The sequence below is a fragment of the Accipiter gentilis genome, chromosome 1 (assembly GCF_929443795.1).
Source record: "Accipiter gentilis chromosome 1, bAccGen1.1, whole genome shotgun sequence".
Lineage (NCBI taxonomy): Eukaryota > Metazoa > Chordata > Aves > Accipitriformes > Accipitridae > Astur > Astur gentilis.
The window spans coordinates 17,381,297-17,405,678 of NC_064880.1; the positions used below are offsets into that span (position 1 = coordinate 17,381,297).

The 24,382-nt window shown below is 44.5% G+C and overlaps 1 protein-coding gene across 1 annotated transcript; it reads right to left on the minus strand.

The window, feature by feature from the left end:
* Window positions 1–1,960: 1,960 nt before the first annotated feature.
* FRZB (frizzled related protein) lies at window positions 1,961–22,131 on the minus strand. The gene is made up of 6 exons (XM_049814072.1): window positions 21,607–22,131; window positions 11,874–11,921; window positions 7,191–7,256; window positions 4,936–5,140; window positions 4,631–4,694; window positions 1,961–2,997 (listed from the first exon to the last, which is right to left on the minus strand). Exons 1-6 carry the CDS (start codon window positions 22,058–22,060, stop codon window positions 2,887–2,889), a joined length of 948 nt encoding a protein of 315 aa, XP_049670029.1. The 5' UTR covers window positions 22,061–22,131; the 3' UTR covers window positions 1,961–2,886.
* Between the last annotated feature and the right edge of the window lie 2,251 nt (window positions 22,132–24,382).

The following is a 24,382-nucleotide window of genomic DNA, read 5'->3' on the forward strand; positions in this document are numbered from 1 at the left end:
TCCTCCCAGACCATACTCCTCCAGTAACAGATGCTCTCAAAGTCGGACCCAGAGAGCTAAAGGGAACAGCTCGTGGCACATCGTTTTCCGTGGATTTCTAGCCGTGCCAGCACTTGTATGGGACACCCCTCAATTTAACAGCCCCAGCCCAACCAAGATGTGACGGCTCAGCCAGCTGAGGGGGCTCTCAACTGTTGCTGCCGACACTTTGCGTTCACAGAGGTGAGCCCATCTCAACAATCTCCCTCTTACCTCTTTGACTGCTCCCTTAGCTGAGGGACGACACACAGGGAACCAATCCTCCCGCCTGGCATGGTGTGAAGAGAGCGAACCTACCCCTAGCACTTCTGCTCTCCTGCAGAGAAAACCAACACATCCTCCTCTCCTCACTGGAAATGCAAACCAGCAACAGTTAATGACATTGAAAACAGCTGCCTCACTTTCTGGTCATCAACCTGTTGATCACATGAAGAGTGGGCACCAGTTTCAGCGTAGCAATAAACCATTAAGTACTTGAAGCTGATCAGTGTCCTGGTTTCAGCTGGGATAGAGTTAACCGTCTTCCTAGTAGCTGGTACAGTGCTGTGTTTTGAGTTCAGTATGCGAAGAATGTTGGTAACACACTGATGTTTTCAGTTGTTGCTCAGTAGTGTTTAGACTAACGTCAAGGATTTTTCAGCTTCTCATGCTCAGCCAGCGAGAAGGCTGGAGGGGCACAAGAAGTTGGGACAGGACACAGCCAGGGCACCTGACCCAAACTGGCCAACGCTGTATTCCATACCATGGGACGTCACATCCAGTATAGGAACTGGGGGCAGTGGGGGCGGGGAATCGCCGCTCGGGGACTAGCTGGGTGTCGGTCGGCGGGTGGTGAGCAATTGCCCTGCGCATCACTTGTACATTCCAATCCTTTTATTACTACTGTTCCCATTTTATTAGTGTTATCATTATCATTATTAGTTTCTTCTTTTCTGTTCTGTTAAACCGTTCTTAATCTCAACCCACGAGTTTTACTTCTTTTTTCCTGATTTTCTCCCCCATCCCACTGGATGGAGGGGAGTGAACGAGCGGTTGCGTGGTGCTTAGTGGCTGGCTGGGGTTAAACCACGACAATCAGAAACTGGTTCTCATCAATAAATGAAGCAGATCTATTTCTTTGTCCCCAGATAGCATTTCTCCTTTGACTCTAGCTAGGGTGATTAAAAGATGAAGCAAGAGTATCTTACTTTCAGAGAGGAATTAAGTTGGCACTGAATGGGAAAGCAGGACCTTTATAAACAATATGATTAGCATTAAACACTGTCTGTTAGCAGAGACTGACCCGCTCTGAGTGCAGGACCAGGGTGACAGTGAGGGGAAGCACAAGGCAAATCTCAACACAACTTGAGGAAGCTAAAAAAAACCACCCCATCTTTGCACCATAAATGCTAATTCTAAGTTGCATGTGTTGAGTGTTGCAGGAAGCAGTTTTATGTTTCAACTTGCTTCATATCCAATATCCAATTTCCATAGCCCAATGGAAAACTTGCCCTGAGACTTCTGGTGATTAACTGAAATCTTAAAAGAGCATTATTAAAAATATTCCCCAATATTTCTGTGTTTACTTATTCTCATTGTATTTTCAAACTACCTAACAATTCAACACTGTTTTCTTAATGAAAGGCAGCCCTAATGAACTTAGGACATACCAACAGCTGAGAACACAGCAGCCATTTGCATCTCAAGTAGAATGGGCTGCCCTCTGCAGAATACAGCAAAGAGGACTGTTCTTTTATTTAGCCCATTTAAATTTCTTTTGAGCATGGGAGATTAGGAAAACAGAAAATAATTCAAATATGGGGGAACTACCTGCAAAAAATTCTACAAAAGCACAAAAATGAGGGGTTTTGGTTTTGGGTTTGGTTTTTTTTTTTTTTTGCTGTTTGTATTTTCAACAGTAATATAAAAACACATGACATTGGTTCAAAGTCAGATAAGGTCTGTGTTGGTAACTACAATTCTTTTATTGGACATATTTTACCGAGCATTGAACGCTTGTTTATGTAGGCACAGATTTAAGAATAACACCACAAAATCAAAAGGATAAAGTGCAGACCTGTACTGAGAAGCAGGCCTGGTAAGTCAGTCTACTGCTACAACTCAGCAGAGAAAAGAAAGAAAAGGGGAAAAAAACCCTGCCATTATAAGAGAAGTATATTATAAATTACGTTCTGTGGTAACAGAACTATACTACCTTTCCTGCAAGGTCCAGAGCACTGGAAAACCCAGGTCTCCTCTGCACAAGCACACTGTGTTTGTCGCAGGAAATATTTTAAGTTAGACTTTGGCTTACACAAGTAGTTTATTTATAAGAAAACTTAAGAAAAGTGTACTGATTAAAACAGTTCTCTTAACGTAATTTCTTTATATATTTCAGAATAAAAAATTATGCATTTAAAACCAGATAACATCCTCCCCCCGCAACACAGTAAGCTTGAGCAAACAGCGACCAGGAAAGAGTGAAAGGGGGAAGCCAGTCTGAGTCATGACTTCAAGCAACAGTCTTTGCCACATCTCATTCCTGCTTGCATCAGAATTTTCTCCCTAAGAAGACTGAGGAGCTAAAATGGTAAATTCAACAGGTCCTTATTTTTCCCCATCTCATAAGGGCAGTTTTCTACAGTACTTAGTAACAGAAAAAAAAACCCAACGTATTTCCAGAGCGTGTACACATCTGAAAAGAAAATGCAGAAAACAAGAGGGAGAATAAAAACTAATATAAGCTAAAACATTATTTTGTAGTAAACAATAGAATATAACGTGCAATAGTGCAATTTCTCCTTTGCTGCTCCAACAATGAAGTCTTGGTGGATAGTCCACTGCATGTCAATGTATGGTGTCCCACATCTAACTACGTGCTGGTCGGGCACTGCTGGGTTTGCCAGGTTTCGGAGCCGAGTCGCTGTGTGCGGGCTCCCCCTTCCCCTTCCCAAGGTGGCAGAGTTTCTGATCCCAGCGCTGCATATTGAAAGGCAGAGGAATTACAAAAGAGATTACAGAAGAAGACATGCCATATGTGAAACAACCGTACGTGTTTACAAACAGCAGCAGCAAAAAAAAAAACAACAACAAAAAAACCCCAAAACCGTCGCTGTTTCCACCGCGTTAGCCTGTGTTGGGTTTGAATGGTGGAATGTTGGGTTACTGGTAAAAGTCACTTTAAATAGAGAAACCATTTCCTGGCTTTCTTGTAGCCTCTGTGAATGAAGGGGCTCATACAAGGCATAATGGCTTCAGCATGAGTCTCACTTTCTAGACAACAGAATTTAAATCAAGCTACTTGTGCAGCCTTTGGTAGAAGCAGGATGAAAAATAGTAAGTGATTTTATTAATTATTTTTTAATTATTATTATTTATTTTTACTTTTCCAGGTAATAGCAACTGCAGCACAAAAAGATGTAATAAATACAGTTGCTACAACTGATGACACTTTTGGAAGAGGAGATTATGATGAGAAGGAGGTAGCGATGTGGCATGGTCCTCAGCAGGCCCAGGCTGGGCACGAGGGCAGAGGCAGCACGTCTTGGGCCGCAAGGAAGTAAATGAGAAAAATAAGTCAGACGTTCCCCCCAAAAACTCCAACAAATGACACTGCCATCCAAGAACTGGAACTCAGCAGAAGCCAGCCCACGGTGGTAACGTGGTATTTACTCTGTGGCACTGGATTTCATAAGGTTCTGCCAAATCAAACAACAACTTGGAATAAGATCCCCATATCTTTTCACTCATGTAATCTCTGTGCATGTGACAAATATGCACAGAAAAACTTGCATTTGCCATCAGAACAGTATTTTCCTGCCAGTTACCACTAAGGCTGTTGAAGAAAGAGCTGAGTGGAAAAGGAGACTAGTTTGCACAGGTACAACCATTATGTCAAGTCAATGGCTGAGAAATTGTGTCGAAGTAAGAATATTCTGTGATATTCCTAACAACGTTCAAATCACTGATACTCTGTGGTGCATCAAAACATAAAAAGAACTTGGAAGGCACTAGAATACATTTAAATTAGAAAACATTAGAATATATTTTCATATCCTGCTTGCATTTGAGCTCATTGCTTCCAATTTGCTATGATATGACTTCCTTATCATGTACCTCCTTCACTTAAGCCAGGAAGGAAAATTTAAAATAGTTGCTAATCCACACAATTTGGTAAGAGAACTGTATTTAAAGAATATTAAATCTGAAAAGTATAATTCTGACTTAGTCTGGAAAACATCTGTAAAGCCCTCTTTTTTTTTTTTTTTTTTTTTTTTTTAAAATTAGTATCACAGTCCCAATAAGTAGGTGCGTGTTGTAGAAAGCACAGTTTGCCTACAGACTTAAAATACTCCTACTGTTTGCTTTTTTGAGATGGAGCATTTGATCGCTGCTACACTGGTGTACTTTGGGGCAATTTGATGTATCCCTTTAGTTTATAAAGCATATGCATTTCTAAGTAATACAGCAAATAACACACCAAGTTAATTTTAGATACTTGATGTTAAATAACAGGGGTCAGCATATGTATTTTCTTCCCTTATTTTGAAAAGATTAGGTAGATGTTTCACGGTATCTGCAGCATTTGACTTTTGGTGACGTATCTCCTTACCTTTACTTTTTTACCAAGCCGATCCTTCCATTTCTCAGCTATGGAGCCTTCCACCAAGAGCAACCTACACAACAGAGACAACCAGTTACTCCACCGACAGGCATGCACAAGCTATACAACCCAATGCATGCAAGACTAAGATCTCTGTGCCTAAAGAGAGTCTTGTCCCCACTCCGAATACCACTAATGAGGTATACAGAGAGTCACACCAAGTTTTCCTCTTCCAGTGGCTCTGAAGTTCAGCTTTATGGGCAGGGGAACAAACAACAACAAATATGCTCCAAGGACAATGCAGGAAGAGTCACCTGGACCGCTCCTCGTCTTCGTAGCCCATAATGATGTATTCTTCATTGGCGCTGAGCGATGGGCACAGGCAGCCAGAGTTTGTGTGAAGGTTTACAGTGTCCTTTGGGATGTTCACCAGGGACGATTTTAGGATCTCCTTTACTTCCACTACCACAGTGACATCGTGACATTTAGTCTTCACCTCCTTCACTTTAGCCCGAATGACTGGGGAAAAGTCACAAAGAACGTAGTTAGCAGCAGCAGATAACGCGGGTCACCCCCAAGCCATTCCTGGTGACCTCTGGAATTAGTCTTTTGCACCATTCATTATCAAAAGCTTAGCTGAACTCCAGCAATGCCCCTGCCCCCATCTCTCCACTTCATTACTTCATCCTCCACCAAGAGGGTCCAAGTAGCTCAGTAGATCTCATAATGGTGTGGTCACCAGCAAGAGTTATGTACCAGTTGGATTTATGTCCTGTTTAAGTTGGGCTTTAACTTTAGCATCCCTTCTTCTTCGCCCTTTCCACTTTAAATATATTTAATTCATTTCTTGTATGCTCTCCTTCTCCTTTGAGCTGTAACTGCTCCCTCTTTGACTACCTGCAGTACATATGACCAAACTTAATTTGTCACTCTCAACCTTTCATGAAACATGAATGTGTGTTAAAACTTCTCCTACCGCTACTTCTGCCGGATGACAGGCCCTTACTTTTTTTATTCTCTCTCCAGTGACCCAGCAGCAATCTGCTCTGCTCTTTATGAACTCTGAACACTCCTGATCTTGACCTCGTGACCCATCTAATTGTTTCCCCCCTCACCCTTTCTTTTTGCCTTAGGTTGCATGGGAGGAAAAGTCGCCTTTCAAAGGCGACGCTCTTCATTTCTCTCATGGTGACCAGTGAACTGATACCATATGCAAATGAAAAGCCAGTCCAGAGGTCATGCTCTAGAGAATACCACATCTTTCACAGCCTGCAAATAAGAGCCCCTTTCCATTATAAATAGCAGATTTCCTGGATTCCCAATTTCTTCTAACCTATGTGAAAAAGTTAGTATGGAAGGAAGAAAACCATGGACTTACACATCTCCTCTCTTCACATGCATTGCCCATAAAGTCCATCAACCAGCATGTATTGCAGCCGCATTAAATACAGCTGCCAACAATTAATAACTTAGGGTAAATTGTGTATATTAAATGCACAAGTGATCCATTTTCCTAAAACCTTTTAAGATTTCAAAACAAAATCTTGCTTTACTTTGGAGTTATTTCAAATGTATTTTGAAATGTCTTTAATTCCAAAAGCTCAAAAAGATTGGCAGTAGCATGCTCAGCAACTCTTTACCATGTGCAGGTACCTTCTGGAGAATAGACACTCTGTAATTATTTTCCAAACAAATCCACCAAAACAACATAAAACCAACTAGTCACCTAAAAAATAACAATGATGTCTGACTGAATACAATTATAATTTTTTAGCTTTTAATAGGATCTATTTTTGAAAGAAGCTGATCTGACAACAGTTGTATAAATGCATAATCTTAACGAATATTACACAATCACTACCACGTAAATGAGGTCTTTAAGTTCGCTGAGCCGAAGGCAATTCTCATGATTAATGGCAAAAAGGATGGGCCCAATCGTTGAGTTCCTGCGATATGTATTCACTGGCTTCATCACCCTAATTTGCTTAAAACAAACAGTATGAAGAAAAGTAGCAGTCTGGACCTGTGATATGCCTGAAGACCCAGACAATCTGGGTGAGAGAAGACATAATATGGACATTGTGCACTTTTACAGGTGTTACTGACGGCACAACACAGCTGGCAAGATGCTTATTGCTGGCTTCGATACTCGAGAAAGAAAGAACCTAGTAGGCTTGTTAGATTCCGTGGTGAGTTTGTAAGCGTGAAAGTTAGTGAAAACATCCCTTCCTGCAAAAGCAGAACATAACAGAGCTGGAAATCAAAGAGGCAGTTCAAGCATAGCAGCCCACATCATTTTTGTCACATCACACTAAAAAAGTGCATGAACCTCCAATGCCTGCGCTGACACTGAAATAACACTCCACATCAACAGACACTCTTTTACTAACATACTAAGCTAAACCCCTCTGTCCTTCTAATTTGTAAATGTTTCAGGCCACATCTTCCTTCCCTAACAAGCACCACTGGATTAACCATCAGTAATTGGGACCATAGGCTTTTTTAATGAACATTTTTCCGTTACTGTAGCCTTAAAAATGTTGGGAGCTGGCCATGCAGCTGTTCTTACCGTAGTTGTAATTGTTGCGTAGATAGGTCTTCTGGGTAGCTTTTATAGGCTTGCATTTGCAGCGCTCTATAAAAAGAGAAAGTATTGTTCAGAAAGAAAAGAGCGTATGTTCAGTGACAATCTCTCCGAAACCCCCAGCTGACACCTAACAAAAATTTCACTGAATTGACTTGTTTATTACAGGCAAGTGAAATATTAAAAACCACGGGGCATTTCTGGTCTGTTCTGCTGGAAGATGTTGTGGAACTGTCCCTGAGACCTCGAAGGTTTCTAGGAGAAAACTTTACAAGCTGAAATTTAAAAAACACAACCAAACCACTACAGCCAACTAACCCCACAACAAGGACACAAGGACTTGGAATCTGAAGTGACATAATCTTCCATTTTAAGCCAATTCAAGGTTCAGCCTTGGTCTCTTCTGTGCTCGCAGGTGCTGCAATTCCAGACCCTTACAATGCCGTTCTCTCTTCTCTACTACACTTACTGAATGCCCTCCTTTCTGCACCTTTGATCATACAGACTGTGATATAGACACAGAAGGAAAATACTATGACAGGGCATGGTTTAACATTGGATTGGAGACTACACATCTCAGCTCGGTTTAGCAAATTGGGATATTCTGGCTAGCAGGCATTCACCATAAGGAACATGATTTTTGTGGCTAATAATCAACGTACAGTTCATCTTTGGAGCTGCACTGTAAGATTTCTTACAGTGGCACGGCCCCTTTACACCTGAAGATGTCTAGGAAGTACAGTCAACAGATGAAGCATGTCGGAGGGTGGTGGGACCAAATGGCACGCGGGTCCCTGCTCCGAACGCTTCTGGGACAGTCCTGACAAAGTGAAACCTCAACCATGTCGCTTCAGCAGCGTCTGGCACGAGGTTTAAGAGGCTGAAGGGCTTCATTTGACTACTGCAGGTGTTTGGTGTTACCTTTGATCCTGCTCTGGACTCTTCCTTAATTTTTGTGTAAATTTTATTATGACCCAGAACCTCAGGTTTAATTAAAATAGGGAAATTATTAGACCTTCTGGTGGTAAGGGTAGCCTTCAAAAGACAATACACATGAGCACTGTCAGAGCAGCATTTCCAGTGGTGCAGCTTCCAGACAGCTGGGAACAATAACGGAGGTAAAAACATTTTTGTTAGTGCCTGGGGAGTGCTAATGCTGAAGCTCCAGAGCCATGCGTTCACTAACACCACCAATAATTCATGGCTGGTTGTTCTAATGCAAATATTTACTTATTTCAAGCTAGTGTCTAAGTGGAGTCTGGTGAAGTCGTTTCAAACAGCAGGTCCCAGTATTACACAGTCATCTATTTTGACATTTGACTTAGCATTTAAGTGGAAGTACACTTAATGCAGCCTATTTCTATACGCCATCATTCTAAAACGCCAATGCATATAAGCTAGTGATTTAGTTAAATCCAACATGAAGAGCCTGAAAAAGAACTTTATTTGCTACATAAGATTTCTGCATATTAAAAAAGAAAGATGGAATCATATGGTTATGAACTTTCCAAATCATTACTTATTTTCTATTGAAATAATTTTTGTAGTTGAAAATACAAAAAAAATTACAGGAAAGAGGAGAACATTTTAAAAGAAGAGTATATTGTTTCCTTGAATTTCAAACGCATCCTCAGGAATCTATATATAGAGTCCTACAGACTTCAGCTTTTGTATGAGACTGTGTTAAAATAATAAAGGCAGAGAAGGGAAGTGATTTTTGGCTTCCCTTCTGCCTGTGGGAGCTCATGCATATTTTAGGCCAAACTACGGCCCATTTTATAAGCTGCCTCGAAACAGGCTGTAAAAGATATGCTCCTATGACCCACACTCGCACAGGCATCTCAGCGTTCAAGTCCACCAAGTCGTACGCTTCAACGCTCTCCTGCTGTACAGTACTTTGCTCTGTGGCACAAGTAAAAGAAAATAGTCTAAATTACAAGACAAGAATACATAGCCTCACATTTCCCTCAATTTTAAGACAGTATTGGAATATTTTATTAATTTGAGGAATGTATTTTATTAGTCTTGTTCCAGAAACAAATTATAGACCTGCCCATGTTCTTAATGAAGGATACCTCCTAGTCACCCTAGTGCTTTTCAAATTTGCATTTCAAAGAACTTTACAAAACGCTGCGTTATTCCTCATTACTATTTAGAGATACAGAAACTAACAGAGTCACTTGCCAAGGTCGGTTATAAAGCCAGTCATAGAGCTAGAACCGATTCCTCTCTCCCAATTCCTATTACAGTGACTCTCAAAGGAAGCACAACCCGAGTTATTAGAGAACACATATTTGATTGATGCATGCTCCTGGCAAAGCTGAGCTTTCCCCAGGGAATGGGAACACCTGCAAAAGGTGGTTACAAAAACATACTGCATCTCTTGGTGCTGAGGGGAAGTCCCATCTTACACGACAGTCTGTCTCCTCTGAAGCTGCCAGAATTACCAGAAGAGCTCTGGGATGACAACAACGTTATATTCCAAGCACTGAGACAGGCAGCAGTGGCTCACACCAGTTTTGACTGAGAGGTCAGCTAACTTTGCCATTAAACATTCTTTTTTTAATACAAATCAATATAGGACTCACAAAGACTCAAAATCGATACCTTTGAAAACTTCTCCCTGTAAATGCCAAAACAAACGGACTACATGGGAAAAGTGTTTTGCCCATGGATGGCTACAAAGAAACGCGACATCTTAAATATATGTTCCTGCACCTTCTAAAACTTGGCTGTAACATGGATCGGGACATGCACTCAAACCTGGCAAATGCCTCCCTGGTAAATTAAGGATAAATAAAACCTCTGGAAAAATTTCAAAGTGACTTGAAAAGCATCTGATGAAGCAGGCAACAATGTAGTTTACTGCCAAGAGAGGTAAAAAAGCTTCCCTGCAAAAAAACCCGTGCAGACTCAGAGGGAAGTTTTTGCCAGTGAACGCTACTGGGAATAAAAGGTGTCTCGAACAGGGGGTAATCCATGAGTTCTGCTCACTGCAACTGTACACAGCAACACATGCAATATGCTCCAGAAACCACAGCTCTGAGCCCAGGATTTTTAAAAACACATCAGATTGCTACTCACAAAAAAAAAATTCTATTTACAATGTCAAAATTACAAATTTACTTTAGTGAACGTATAAATAAAGCAGCTATGAAACACAGCCTTTTAGGTGGTTAAACTGTGTTTGACAGTTGAAACGGGTATAGTGCATTGCACCAGAAATTGTGTTTGTACAGCAAAAGGCAGTGATAAAAGTATTACCCTGCCTTTTCATCAGCAATTTTTCTGTGCCTCTTCACCCTGTTTTTTGGATTAGATTTTTTTAGGTCTGGTTTTGCTTTTACTAGTCAAAAAGCATCATGACACCGACAGTATAACCAAGTCTTACTCTTTTCCACTGCAGGGTCACTTACTGGTATTACATGCCGCCTACATCCCTAAGGACAGGCAGTGGTAAAGATATATTTAATATTTTTGATATAAGGTGACATTGAAGGTATCCAGCTTTACTTTCATACTCAAAGAGCCACACAATTGAAAATGGCTTAAAATTAAGAAGATACTGACATTAGTAATAAAAAATCTTTAGGAAGTCTTTCAGACACAGTCCTGTGCTCAAGGCAATTTAAAGTGAAGCTTGTTAAAGGGCTTACTTTTATCAGGTTTTTCTAATTGTAGCTGGCTTTCTAAAGGATGTACATTGCGATTTAAATAATATTTTGCACCTACATAGCTATTTTCACATTGGGACCTACTGATCACATTTTAAAACTTTATTATAAGCTGAGCATTATTAACACCTTTTTACCATTTAGTCACAGAGATTAATGCTGAAGTTATCCACTTTTATGCAGATATCTAAATTTATGTTCCACAACCATACTTAGGTGTTTGTATTAACAAACTGAGCATCAGTGCATCAACACCTGTGGAGAAGGAAAGACACAATGGCCAATGCTAGGTTTCCATGTGTCATCATCTTGACAAAGGCCTAAGAAGAAAATTTCTGAAGGAATTGTAATAAAATTCAAGGAAACCTACAGTCATTGGCTTGTTTGAGCAAAAAAATTCACTTTTCTATAATCTATTAGCTATCAGCCTGGGCTTTACTTCTCTCCGTTGCCTATGACTAGTGGTAACACTCAAGGGGTTTCAGTCAGTTCCAGCAAAAACAAAACAAAAATAAACAGCAACAGGGGACCTGCTGGAATAAACCCAGTCTCAGAAGGTCTCAGCATCAACCTCCTCAGGTTAATGGGAGTTCTGCCATTATATACAATGAGTGCCAAACTTAATTTGCAAACTTTAAAGTCAGAACAAACCATTATCATTGTTGGTTTTGCCCAATGAAAATCCATCTAATGATCATTCTCACTGTTCAAGACAAAACTTTCAATGTTGACTTGATGGAAATTTTGCTCTGACAAGAGCAGAAGGGACGAGCGCTAAAAGGCTGCCTCGAGTTAATTGAGTTCTATGCTGAGAGGTCCACAGGCTGACCAGGCCCAAATCCCACCTTTCCATGGGACACAAAAGCACAGTCTACAAGATTCGTAGACAAGACACAGTATTTAAACATCACTTAGTACCCCTCTTACTTAATCAAATATTAAAAGGATTTAAAAGACTATAACTTATTACACAGTTTTATAAAAGTGTGCTTACCGATGCCAGCGCCTCTACAGTTGCCGTTATTAGAATCCATAGGGAAATCTGGCATGGATTCATAAAACACATAAAGAAATGTTAGTATTTTTAATATTGGATTGTTTCAATACACCCACATTACAATGTTTGCTCTTTCTCTAATATTTAGTATTTTAAAACTTAATAGCTTTATTAATAAACAGATCATAATGTTCTACAGGCCAGCTTGTTAAAGTTGACACAATTTCTTATCTGAACTTCACCCAAACCCGGCACATCATGTTAAATCTGAAGCAGATTAAATATCCCATTTCTACTGCTGCACAGACTGGCAGGTTTAGGATGAGGATGGAAATTTACGGCATGAACTTAGAGCATCTACAAAAAGTACACATACTGTTTGCATTTAATTAGATGATGAAGGAGAAATTACTTTTGGTTTGTTTTTTTTGGTTACTGAGGAAATCAAACCAACCAACCACAACCATATCGTTGAAGCAAATGCCAAAACAAATGTTTCAGACCTTCCCCTTCCGCTCAGTTTAAAAACACACTGATTAGTTTGAAGGACAGATAAGGAACAGGAGGAAAAAAAGGCACTATGCCCAAAGAACTGCTTTAGACACATTCCTAAGCGGAACGTGTCCCACATTAGTAAAATGCATCATTTCAAACCTGTTGCTTATTAAATCACATAATTTAATGGATCTATACATATACTTAATCATTGAAAAACAAGTATGTTAATGCATATAATGTTGTACAAGTTAAGGAAAAAAAAAATGCAAGAGAAACAAGATCTGAGAGCGAGGCAGTATACTTTATTAGAGTAACACATGAAATGGAAAAACAAATCAGCTTTCCAAGAAAAAGGCCTTTACATTTACGCCAGTACTTCCAATTCTGAAAGCTGGTATCATACAAACATCACCTTTCTTATACCTTTACATTATCATGGATGCAGTGCAACTGCTTTTATAATATAGAAGAAATGAAGACATGACCACGTAACAAAAGCTCCTCTCTTGCAGCTTGAGCTGTAAGGATTTGGCCGTAAGACAGCCCAGGACACTGATGATACTCAGTATAGGTAAGGGGTTTAGATGTGTGGAATAAATTTTAAGGACTGGGGCCATTACTTAATCACAAATTCTGTAAATACATATTTAAAATACCTGTTTACAAGAAATCTAATATTACTTAGTTAATCTTCTAATTTGGCCATCCTTCTTAAAAAAAAAACAACAACAAACCACCTTAATGCGTATTTATACTACTCATAGCAACGTGAAACTTTCTTTACATAAATGGGGATATGGCTAAATGACAGTCAGGGCAAGAGTAAATCTGAAAAACAACTAATTGCCTCACTAACATAATAGTTAGCTTCAAAAAATTGAAACCTCAGGAATAATTATTCTTACCAACATAAAGAGCAAAGGGTATAGAAAATAGCATAGAAGGATTGAATAGATGCTCTTTTATATCCAATATCCTGTTGCTAATAAAAAATTATATCCATTTTCTTCCAAAGAAAGTTCCAAACTACTGCAGGATCTTAGTTTATAGGACAAAACCCAGCATTTTCATGGAGCCAGCTTGGTCTTTGGTTATCAGGTACTTCCACAGCAGCTGTAAGGCTTCTCCATGCTGCCTTGTAACAAGTCAAATTATACACACTAATTCTTACTTACGTGCTTTATTTCAATCATTCACCTGAGCTATTCTCAAATTTTAAAAAAGCTGTTGTTATCAGGTGGTAAGCTGTTATTATCAGGTGGTAATTAGTGATGGTGACCTCTACCAATAGCGCAAGGTAAAAAAAAAAGAGGCCTTCATCAAATCTAAATGCATTTTATATTATATCAAGTGCTTTCTTGTATTCCATGACATGATGAAAGAGGAATTAAAATGGTTTTCCTCTTGCAAATGGTAAGTAAATGGATGACCATGTTTCTCCTCCTTCTTCCTCTCCTGGGCCAATCCTCTGTTGTCTTGTTCATTTAGCCACGTGGTAGCTTTACATCTGCAATTCCTTCTGACGTGATAAAAGCATAGACGGCGCTCGGGTCTACAGTCCGATAATCCTCCCATCTGCTCCCACTGCAGACAAAAGTCTGCAAAACTTCCCAGCCACGAACCACAAAGAGGTGGCTCTAACTCTCCGTGTGCCTAAGACTGGCCCGAGATGTTTCACCACTCTCTGGGCATTCAAGACCCCTGCAGAGAAAGCTCTCCAGATTCACTGCCCCTCTCTTTCGGTCGCCTTGGCCAACTTCTCGGGTTGCCTTCCAGGCTTTGCACATGGACGAGGCAACTCCTTCTGGTGCTTCATGTGGCCCAGCAAGCCAGAATTCCTACCAAAATAGGTACTTTGGTTATGAACAAAGGGATGGTTCGTTCACACCTCCGAAACACGTGCCCTACACCAACAAAACTGTTACTGGGGGCAGAAAAACTTTTCATCAGTGGAGAAGGCAAGGGAAGTATCAGGCTTACCATCTTCACATCCACGGAGGCAACAGGGAAGGAAAAAGAAGCCCTGAAGTGCACTCTCCCTTCCTAAACCAAGGGCTGATCCAAGCAGTCATGGCTTCATGGTGTTTGAGTGAACCAAGACCAATTCACTCTGGAATTACAACTAAAAATAAATCAGAGCCTGGTCAGGGGTTCCCAGCCTTCCCTGTCCCACTCGGGGGTACGATGCTCATGTGTATCAGCTGAGGAACTCTCCTTCAAACTCACACTGATGCAAGGGGGGGGCCTGCTAAACACTCAGAATGCCCAATATAAACCCGGTCCTCCAAACAAACACACAACTAAACTGCTTTCCACCAGATCTTCCTTTCCACTCCGAAGTACGCAGCTTATTTTATTTTTACCAAATTACAACACACCACAACCTCAACCCGTTTCCTAATTCTGCATTCATTTACCAGATCACTCGTCCTACCCCAAACCAGTGGTTGCTGGTATCTGATGAAGCAGCTGGGTGCGCAACAAGAGTAATTCGGGCGTGAGCAGGGCAGCTATTAATGGAAACGGCTCCCACTTCTGTGCCTGTGTGAAGGCTGCGGTGTGCAGCGTGTTGTGCTCTGCAATTGTGGTCAGAGCACAGTGCCTGTCAATGAGCAAAGGAGGAGTAAACAGGCACCGATACATCACTTCATGATTCATTTCCCTACCTGTGAGGGCTTGGGCCAAGCACGTACTGACCTTTCCTTGATGCTTATCTTTCCCGGTGCACTCATGCTTAAGTAGGGATGAGCGGTTTCTACTGATGGAGAGGAACGTGGGCTCGCGGAGGGACTGGAGACCTCCACCACCGCACAATACATCTCGGGGAAAGGCTTTGCATCAACCTGATCCTTCCCCCAGTCAAGCTCATACCCCTCGGTCCTTTCTCATCTACCAAAGAAGTGATGGGAAAAGGGTCTGGGCCAGCCCTGGCACCAGTCCCTCACAAGATCTTAGTTGGGTGTCAGCAACCACGAAATCCTGACCCCAGCAGTCTGACTGGCAGAGACCTCTCTCCATCAGGAGACGCACACTGCTTAGACCTCCAGCCATAATGGAGACAGGAGAGGGGAAAAAAAAAAAAAAAAAAAAAAAAAAAAAAGCTGTTTTTAAAAATAAACAACTGACTTCCTATTGTTCCACTTCTCTTCTGAGGCGACCTCTCTGCCAAGTTTTGTCTATGCAAAACAATCTTTTTGAAAGAAATATCTGTCAGCTATGATTAGCAGGATTGCCAAAGAGGAAATATTATCCAGAGCTCCAATTCAAAGGCTTCTTACTAAATTTTGTTTAAGAACAGGGGGAAAAAATCCAAACTGATTTTTCCAATAAGTCGTTTTAATTAATCGCTTTTCAGAGGGATGCTATATAAAAAAACCCCAAACTACTAACAAGGAGAGCAGAATAAAAGCCGCTTGCGCAGTAAGTGTACAAAATAACAATGCCTGGATCACAGATTTGGATGAGAGATTTGGGAACAGAAAACAAGTTGGTAAAACCTAGTTTTGAGTAAACATCTTATATCTTAGCTTACATTAAAAATAAAAAAAAAGCAGAGAAAAAGCCAGAAGTAACACGATCCTGACTGTCACTGCAATTAAAGAACATGGTCCAGCTCTTACTGAAGTCACTCCAGTCACGCTGCTCCAAAGAACAAAACCACAGTAAGCAGTTGCTGCTTGGGCACTTCCTTCAGATGGAGACATCTGTGAGCCCCATTGATTAAGAAACCTTCAAATATGCATGAATTCAGACTTCTAAATCTACTTCGGGTCTTAATACAGAGAGGATCTTTGCTAATCTGATTGCAAAAACATGCACAGGGAAGCAAAGTAATAGGAAAACTGATCCTCGTTAAAATTTGATACAGATGACTGGACTGCAAGTCACAGAGCAGCCTGCAACATGACAACACGGCTGCTCCACATAATGAATTGTTCCACATAATGAATCCTGCTGGGTTTTGCTGACATATAATGGCCTAGGTCTTGACTTGATGCTTAGACCGTAAAAGCCATTCTAGGGGACTCAGCCTACAAAGGCAGACAAAGTAAAGTGATAGTATAACACCATCAATGGTATCATTAATAAGGTTTAAATACTCTTATTAACTTTTTCTGTCGTCTTTAAGGCTTGAGGCTTGTAATGATTTTGTTCTTTAACTGAGAAATAAGTCCGCTTCCAAGTTTTGAGCAAACACCTAAAACAAATCTCAACTTTAAAATGACAACCTGGGCACGACTGCTAATCCTCAGTACTGGCTGAAACACTTTCCTAACACCACTGTGCATTTTGGCTACTATAAGTAGAGCTATGCGAAGTCTGAGTCAGAGCGAATTTGATCTGGAGTTTGGAAACCACTCTTTTGGAAATGAAGTAACACATGAAAAACAAGCATGGGAATAGCTCCTTCACTTTTCTTTTAAGCATACAATGCCAGCAGATTCACATACTGGTTTACTACGAATTCATCTAGGCAGACGGGCAGGTACGGAGGACTTGGCCTACATGGAGAAATCATGGGTTCATGTAAGATTTTAGAAGATGCGTCTCCATCACTTGAATAACCTTTAATCGTCTTTAAGAGATAGTACTTTTTTAAAAAGATTCAGAGTTGTCCTCAGCTGTCTTATGATAATCACGGCAAATGGTTCGGACATTAATTACACATGGTTGATACCTTGTGATGATGCTTCCTTTTTCCCCCCAACATCTCATTAACAACCCAACGTGCCTTCAAGCTATTTTTCTATCTAAATAAGATACAGTGAGACAGAAATCCAACCGAAAGATCTGTCCTCCAATACGCATGGTACCCATCATATTGCTCTGGTTTTACTGCCAGTTCCCTCTTCAAAACAGGAATAAACACGTCACTTGAAACATAAACACTCTGCTAGACAGTAGCAGCCAAGCACACATGCAGAAGTGCTTTTCTGAGTCAGCATCCCAACACCGGCGATGACACCAGCTGGCCATTTATTACATGTAAAATTAAAGACAGGTCTTGCTATTGAAATTTTAGATTCAAGACAGTTTTCATCTATCTGCTCCTCTTGCTGCCTCACAGACTAAAGATTTGACAGGATCCTAAACGAAGGAAGCAGATAACCAGATAGACATGAGGCAGTCAACATGTGTACCCAGCACAAGAAGACCGAAATAGCGCGTGAATGGGACCTCCTACGTATGCAAGACAGCTTATATTGATGTCTGCAAGCATAATCACTTTCATCCCCAAAACACAAGGGACAAGGATGCAGGGTAAAAGCCATATATCAGATATTTGCATGCACTAACCTCACATCTGGGACGTTAACATATCGTCAAGAGGCTTTTTCATCCACCATCCTGGATTGTGACTTGTCAGATCCTCCACACGAAGCCAAAATATTCAGTGTTGCACCTGCCCCCAGAACACCCCCACCATGCCCAGAGCATCCCTCTGCTGCCTGGGTGTAAAAGAACGCAGGTGTTTCCCAAAGATAATGAAAAAGCAAGGACGATGTGTTCCCCACAGGATGCTTGTTTGAAGGTGGTCTCTGTAACTTGAGGAACCTGAGACCTCCAGATCAGCAGTGTGGTACAGCAGCTCATACTCAGGTTTTGGAGACAAGCGCAAGCCCAGAGGGTCTGCAGAGCTTCTTCCTCTAACTGAGCCCTCAACAAGGCACTTTTACTGTTCTTACTAGCTTTCTCCATCACGGACATAGCAGTCGCTATTTCACCCCTTCAGCACGTCAGCAGCCCTAATAACATCAGAAAAAAGACACAAATATTTCCCTTGTTCCTGCAAAGAGGAAGCCTCTAGATCTTCCTTGCCACCCGGGCTGCACGTGGAAAGAGGTCCTAGAAGATGTTTGTGGAGGATTCATGACGGGTGCCTCAATAACTGAAAGTGAACTTCTTACTGGGTTTGGCCACAGATTTTACTAATCACAGTTCTTCTACGTTTTGCAACAGCCACAGTCTACTAGGCATGGGGAATACAACTGATCGGAGAAGAATTTCTCATCTTTTACTGCAATGTCAGCCAAAGAAAAAAGTCAAGTGAACTTCAAAAAATCTTCAGCTTGGCATCACTGAAATGAGAGTCAAGACCAGTTAGTTACTTTAATGGTGACGGGGAATTTTTGCGAGCATCTGTACATGCTCTTCCTGGCTGCAGAAGAGCCGATGATAACTGACCCAGCACAATGTTAACCCGCTGCAGGCTCTTGCAGGTGACTCCACCCGAAGAAAGCGTGTCCCGAGGGTCAGAAGAGCCCTTGCACCCAGCTGAACCGCGTGCTCGTAACTAAGACGCATGGTCTAGTATTGGAAAAGGAATGGAAATTGGGCTTTCTGAACCCTGTTTCCGTTCTGATAAACACAAACATTTGACCACGTCATCCTTCGGGCTGCCGGTTTTTGGAAGGGACTAGACAAATGCATTGACCTTCACCAGTAATAACTCAGAGGCCTCAAAAGGAAAGGAAAGGAAAGGGCAGAATCCTGTTACTTTGCAGGCAGCAAAAAAAATGAAAGAAAAAAAATCAGAATTTCACTTCTGAAGACTAAAATAATCCTCTTCCATGACAAAAGCCCATGAAAAAATGCATTTCTATTTCTACCTGCCCTGTTAGATGTAGTTGAGGGGTGGGAGTGCTTAGGAGATAAAATAGTAGCAGGTATTCTGCATGGTCCCCGTTAGGCAGTTGGTTGGTTATTTGCGACTTCTACTTGGCTGCGATCCTTTATTTGGGGAACTGAATTTGGAAGTGTTCACCTTACCTCTTCCTAGAACAGGAATCCTTCACTCTGCTTTCTAAAGGAGCAGTTTTATTCCCTCAAGAAGGATTCTTTCAGTCTGATGCATAATGCATCGGTTCAAAATTTTCAGCCCAGAAATGAGAATGTCATCAGGTTCTCATTCACTGAAAGAAAGTTTTCATGGATCTGGCCCTGGAATCCCTCAAAGAGGTTATTGTACTGCTGAGGTCCTCAGAAATAGGTAACTTGGGGGCAATTCTAGCCAAACTTCCTCCCTCCAGATTTGAATGCAATTGCTTTCAAATCACTGCAGACCTGCCAAGCCTTGCTCAGTTTAGAGCCATTTTTAAGGCAGTTTTGAAAGCACCTCAATGCTGCCAAGAAAGGCGCTGGGTGTTCAAAACTGTACTTCCCCAAACCATCCCAGCAGGTCTGCAGACCCAGGGAGCAGCAGCAGCAGCAGCAGCAGGGAGGGAGCTGTAGGCAAAAATAGATGGTTGGGTTCACGGGCTGGGGACAACTGCCAGGGCAGGGAGGAAGGATGAAAAGGCAAGAGGGGAGTAATTAGAAGGGTTAGAGAGAAATAGTAGTAACGACTAGAGATATCAGGGTATGGTCACTGAGCTGAGATTTCAAGAGGCGGAGAGGGTAACTCGATGGGAGTCAGAGAAGGAGTGGAGTTAGTCTGGCCTACAAATAAATGGGGAGGAGGGAAAAGAGCAGCTTACCTGGGAAGGCTGAGCTGGGGAGCACAGTCAGGAAACCAAAGCGTGAAATTTCATTAGGAGAGGAAAACAGGAATTACAGTGTTTGGCATTGCTCGCAGAGGGATACGTAAAGCACTTGTAATGGGACAGAAGCTCAGGCAAATACTGTGCCGAGCACAGAACTCAAAAAAAAAACCCCCCAACCAAACCCTTTCATTCACAGGCCACTGCTAGGGGAGAACGGAGAGGTTGGAGCCAATGCCCACCAGGGAGATGCCACAACCCTTGCAGCTGCAGGCACCGAAGGAGCCGGACAGCAGCACAATATGCCCACAGGGCACACGGGCGCTGCTCTGCCTCAGCCTCCGACCCCTTTTAGCTGCTCCCCTGCCCCAGCTGCGCTCTCCCACTCCTGTGATGGAGCGGTCTGGCAGACCCACCGACACCGCAACTTTGCAGCAAGGAAACGTTGCCTGCTTCCACCAGCAGCGACCAGTTTCCTCAACAACGATGAGAACCATGTTCATTTCGCAAAGGTCAAAGCTCACTCGTGATAACCACCCCCTAGCTTACTTTAATCTCCCGTTCAATAGCTCCTTCAATTTAATATTTCTGCGGTGCTCAGCTCACCGTGTTGTGAGCAGTGCCCTGCTAACTCCTCCAGCCCAAAGGCAGCTATGATGGCAGCACAGCCCTAAAAGAGCAGGGTCCCCAAGCAACAGCAGGTCTGCAGCATCGCGGTGGCCTAAGCGGTCGGCAGTCTTCACCCAACTGCACGGAGACGCTCCGACCTCCCCGGTACCCCCGGACGGCAGCCAGCCACCCAGGGCCAGCCACCCTGTGGGACCACAGCGGGCACAGCCAGTGAAACGGGATGCAGCAAGAAAGCTGAGGGGGGTTCCAACAATCCCTTGAAGACCGTGGTGGGGGTCAGAGACCCTCAGAGCTGCGCTGGAGCTGCCTCAGTGCTGGAGATGGCCTTCAGCTCACATGGGGATGCTGGGAACAAAACACGGCGGAAGGCGGCACGTCTGCTGCACTCCTCGCCTGAGCGGCCCGGGGACCTGTGCCGTAACTGTGCCTTCGGTGCCCACCACGGAGACGAGACTGTTTTCTCCCCTTCAGCTGCACACGTGCCAGCACTGGCACACGAAGCGGCTGGGGAGACCACGGCCCCCCCCAGCTCCTGCCCAGGGCTCCTCTGGGCACGGCTCCTTCCCCAAAATCTGCTAGCCGTGCCACGGGTGGGGACGACAGCCCCGCACGGGAGAGGAGCGGACCGCTTCGGGGAGAGCAAGCGGCTAGGGATGAGCAAAGAGCAAGCGGCTAGGGATGAGCAAAGAGAGGGGCTGCGGGACCTGGAGGCCTCGGGACGAGCGGGAGCACCTCTCTCCCGGGTGGCCCTGCCTTCCCGACAGGCAACCACCGCTGATGAAGCGCTGCAGCGGGGCGTCGAAGCGTTTCCCGCTTACGTGAAACGAGGGTTGTCGCTCCCACGCTCCTAAAGCGTCCCCCGGCACGACGGCGGGGCTGTCATTTGTCACGCGCCCGCTTCCCCAACAGCAAAACTTTTCCAGCAGCGACGTGGCTGCTAAGGGCTGAGGGAAAAGAAGAAGAGAAACCGGCGGGGGCCGAAAGAGACTTAAGAGAAAAGGCCGAAAGAGCGGAGACAAGGCAGGGCTCCAGCGCGGCGGGCTCCCCTCCCCACCGGCCGGCGCCCATTGTCCGGCCGGCCGGGCGCGGAGCGGCCCCGGCCCCGCTCCCCGCGCACTCACCGGCGCCCTCGGCGGTGACGATGGCCTCGGGGGAGATGCAGACGCCGCGGTCGTAGAGCGGCAGCTCGTCGCAGGCCAGGCTCTCGGGCCAGGCGTGGCCGTAGCGGACGAGCACGGGCTCGCAGCCGGCGCGGGCGCGCTCGCAGACCGACTTGCAGGGCTTGATGGGCTCATGCTGGAAGTCGATGGTGCAGATGGGCGCGTACATGGCGCAGAGGAAGAAGAGGAGGTCGGGGCTGCAGTTGGTGCCCAGCAGCCCCTCGAACTGCTCCATGGCCAGCACGGCGTTGGCCTGCGTGCTGTGGTGCAGGTGGTTCGGCATCTTGGTCATGTTCCAGGGCAGCGGCTTGCACAGCGGGATGCGCACCGGCTCGCAGGCCGCCGCCCGCCCCGCCGGCGCCCGCCCCAGCACCAGCAGCCCGGCCAGGGCCAGCACCGGCAGCCCCCGCCACATGCCGCCGCCCGCCCCGACGGCGTGCCCCCGCCGCGCCGAGCGGAGGGGCCGAGCGGCGAAACCTCGGGGCGGGGGGGGGGGGGGGCGGCTCCTCCGGCGGCGGCGGAGGCCGCACTGCGGCGGGGGAGGGGGAGAGCCCGCCCGCCGACCGGCCCCTCCGCGCCTCCCGCCGGCGGGCGGGACGGGACGGGACGGGACGGGACAGGACGGGGCGCTGCGCTCCGCTGGGCCCGCCCCTCCCCTCCCCTCCCCTCCCCGCCCCGGAGTTTGGCCCCGAACAAAGGAGAGCCCCCCGGCGGGACGCGGGCCCGCGGAGGAGAAGGAGCGGCGGCTTTGCTTCGGACGAAAAAAAGGCAGACGGGAACGCTTCCCGCCCTCACGGGAAGGGGAACGCCTGCTTCGGGAGGGGATCACGGACCGTGCTGCCAAGGCAGAGGCGAAGGCGTTCGTTTCGGACCCATCCTCCCGCAGATAGAGCCATGGGAGGAAAACATCGGGGAAAGGCCTCTGTTTACGCCGGGCGAGGCTGGAGAAGGAGGTGCTGGGGGAGAAAGGGAAAAGGGTAGAGGGCACCTTGAAAGGGTGACGGGGGAGCGGGTTTAGAGGAGAGCCTGTCGTAATGTTGTAACCCAGTACAAGAGAGGCAGATGCACCTGGCCTGCTTGCTTTTCAGAGCGTTAAAAAAAAAAAAAAAAAAAAAAGCCACATACCGACATTGAAGTAGCACACAGAGCAATGGCACAACAAAGGGCATCCCAGCTTGGTCTGAGGAAAGAGCCTTGACAGAAACAAACTAGCATTTATTAACGGAATAAATTCTTCCCAGTTACAAAGACAGGGAGCAACTGCTTGATCGTGTGTTTGGTTTGGATTTACTGTGGTAATAGCAGGTTTGTTATTTCAGTTTCTGCCACCAAATCAAACCTGCGAGTAGAAACGCACACACCAGCAGCCCGTGCTTAAGAAACCAGACCAAAGACATGGACAGCTTATGAAAGCAACTATGGGTACAGGCTCAGAAACACAGGGTCCTAAGCCGGGACAGGGTTTTTTGCATTTTTTTTAACTTTATCGCTGCAGATGAAACCTTGATCCCTTTAACTCAGCTGCAAAAGTCCAGTCGATGCCAGTGAAGGCACATATTGAGCAAACAGGGAGTTGTACTAAGGCCAGTGGAGCAGAGGTACCTACCATGTGCATATCTCGGCATCTCTGCACAAGTATTTGGCCTTTTATTTGCCCACCTCCACAGGCAGATGCTAATTTCAAGGACCACATCATTCCCTGCACTCCCAGAAGAAACTCTGGGCCTTGAAGACAAGTAGAAACGTCCACACGCATGTATTGCACGACAGCCTCAGGAGCCGTCAGTCAGGCTGCCTGTGCCCCTGGGCCTGCGTCCAGGCTTGCAAAATCGCCATGAGGGAAGGCAAAGGGGAGCTTGTTCGTCTGCAGGGGGGATTAAAAAAGAGATCTGGTTTGACTCACCGTCTCAGCTTCTCAAATTTAGTCATAGCAAAGTCTGAGGCTTGAATTTCCTCTTGGAGTGTAAAATATGTGTTTAAAAAGCATGTGGTGTAATAAAAACCTTACCCAGCTGGTTGGGAACCGAATACACTGGCTTTCTCTGTGGGACCTCACCTAGCAGAGATGATGGATGTGGAAGTAGTACATCCTGGGGTATCCAAGCGGAGCGAGATGGACCAGAGTGATGCAAAGGAACCACTGACATGGAGGAAGTCTAGTTCTTATTTTTCCCCTTCAACACAAAATTTTCTAATCGCTGTATTTTATTCTGGGAATAAGTTTCCCATCACCTCCAATGTGTTTTAGAATTGATAATTACACAGAACAGCTTTAAAAACGTTTCCTATGCTTTCCAGGAAAAACCATCGATATGTTGAATATTCCTACGCATGCTATAAAGGCTATCAATTAAATAAGTTTAATTTTTTAGCCCCAAGTCACGGTCTACATCAGATGACCTTGCACTTTTTTTAAATAGTAAAAATACTACAAATACTTTCTCAGGACAGAAAATGCCGACATCCCCACGAACTCACAAGCACTTACATACATTCCCACGCGATGTGGCTTCCAACCTTCCAATGTTGGTGTGAAGGTACCTCCTATGCAGATACCTTATCTGGCAGAGCATCACCCACCTCCCTGTTCTGCTGGCAAGCCCCTCATGCTTTTGCACTGGGAGAGGCAGCCAGTGCCAATGCCCAGGCAAGGATCGGCTGCCAGCGGGATGGGGAGGCATGCTGTCAGCTTACCTCTTGGTGTTACCAGTATAAATCAACTTAAACCTGGTGGCAA

Excerpts from the sequence above, each read along its gene's own strand:
- FRZB (XM_049814072.1), bottom strand. The coding sequence starts at position 22,060 with ATGTGGCGGGGGCTGCCGGTGCTGGCCCTGGCCGGGCTGCTGGTGCTG. Across the intron at positions 7,257-11,873 it reads CTGTAGAGGCGCTGGCATCG|AGCGCTGCAAATGCAAGCCT; the intron begins GTAAGCACACTT and ends CTCTTTTTATAG. Across the intron at positions 4,695-4,935 it reads GAAGACGAGGAGCGGTCCAG|GTTGCTCTTGGTGGAAGGCT; the intron begins GTGACTCTTCCT and ends TCTGTTGTGTAG.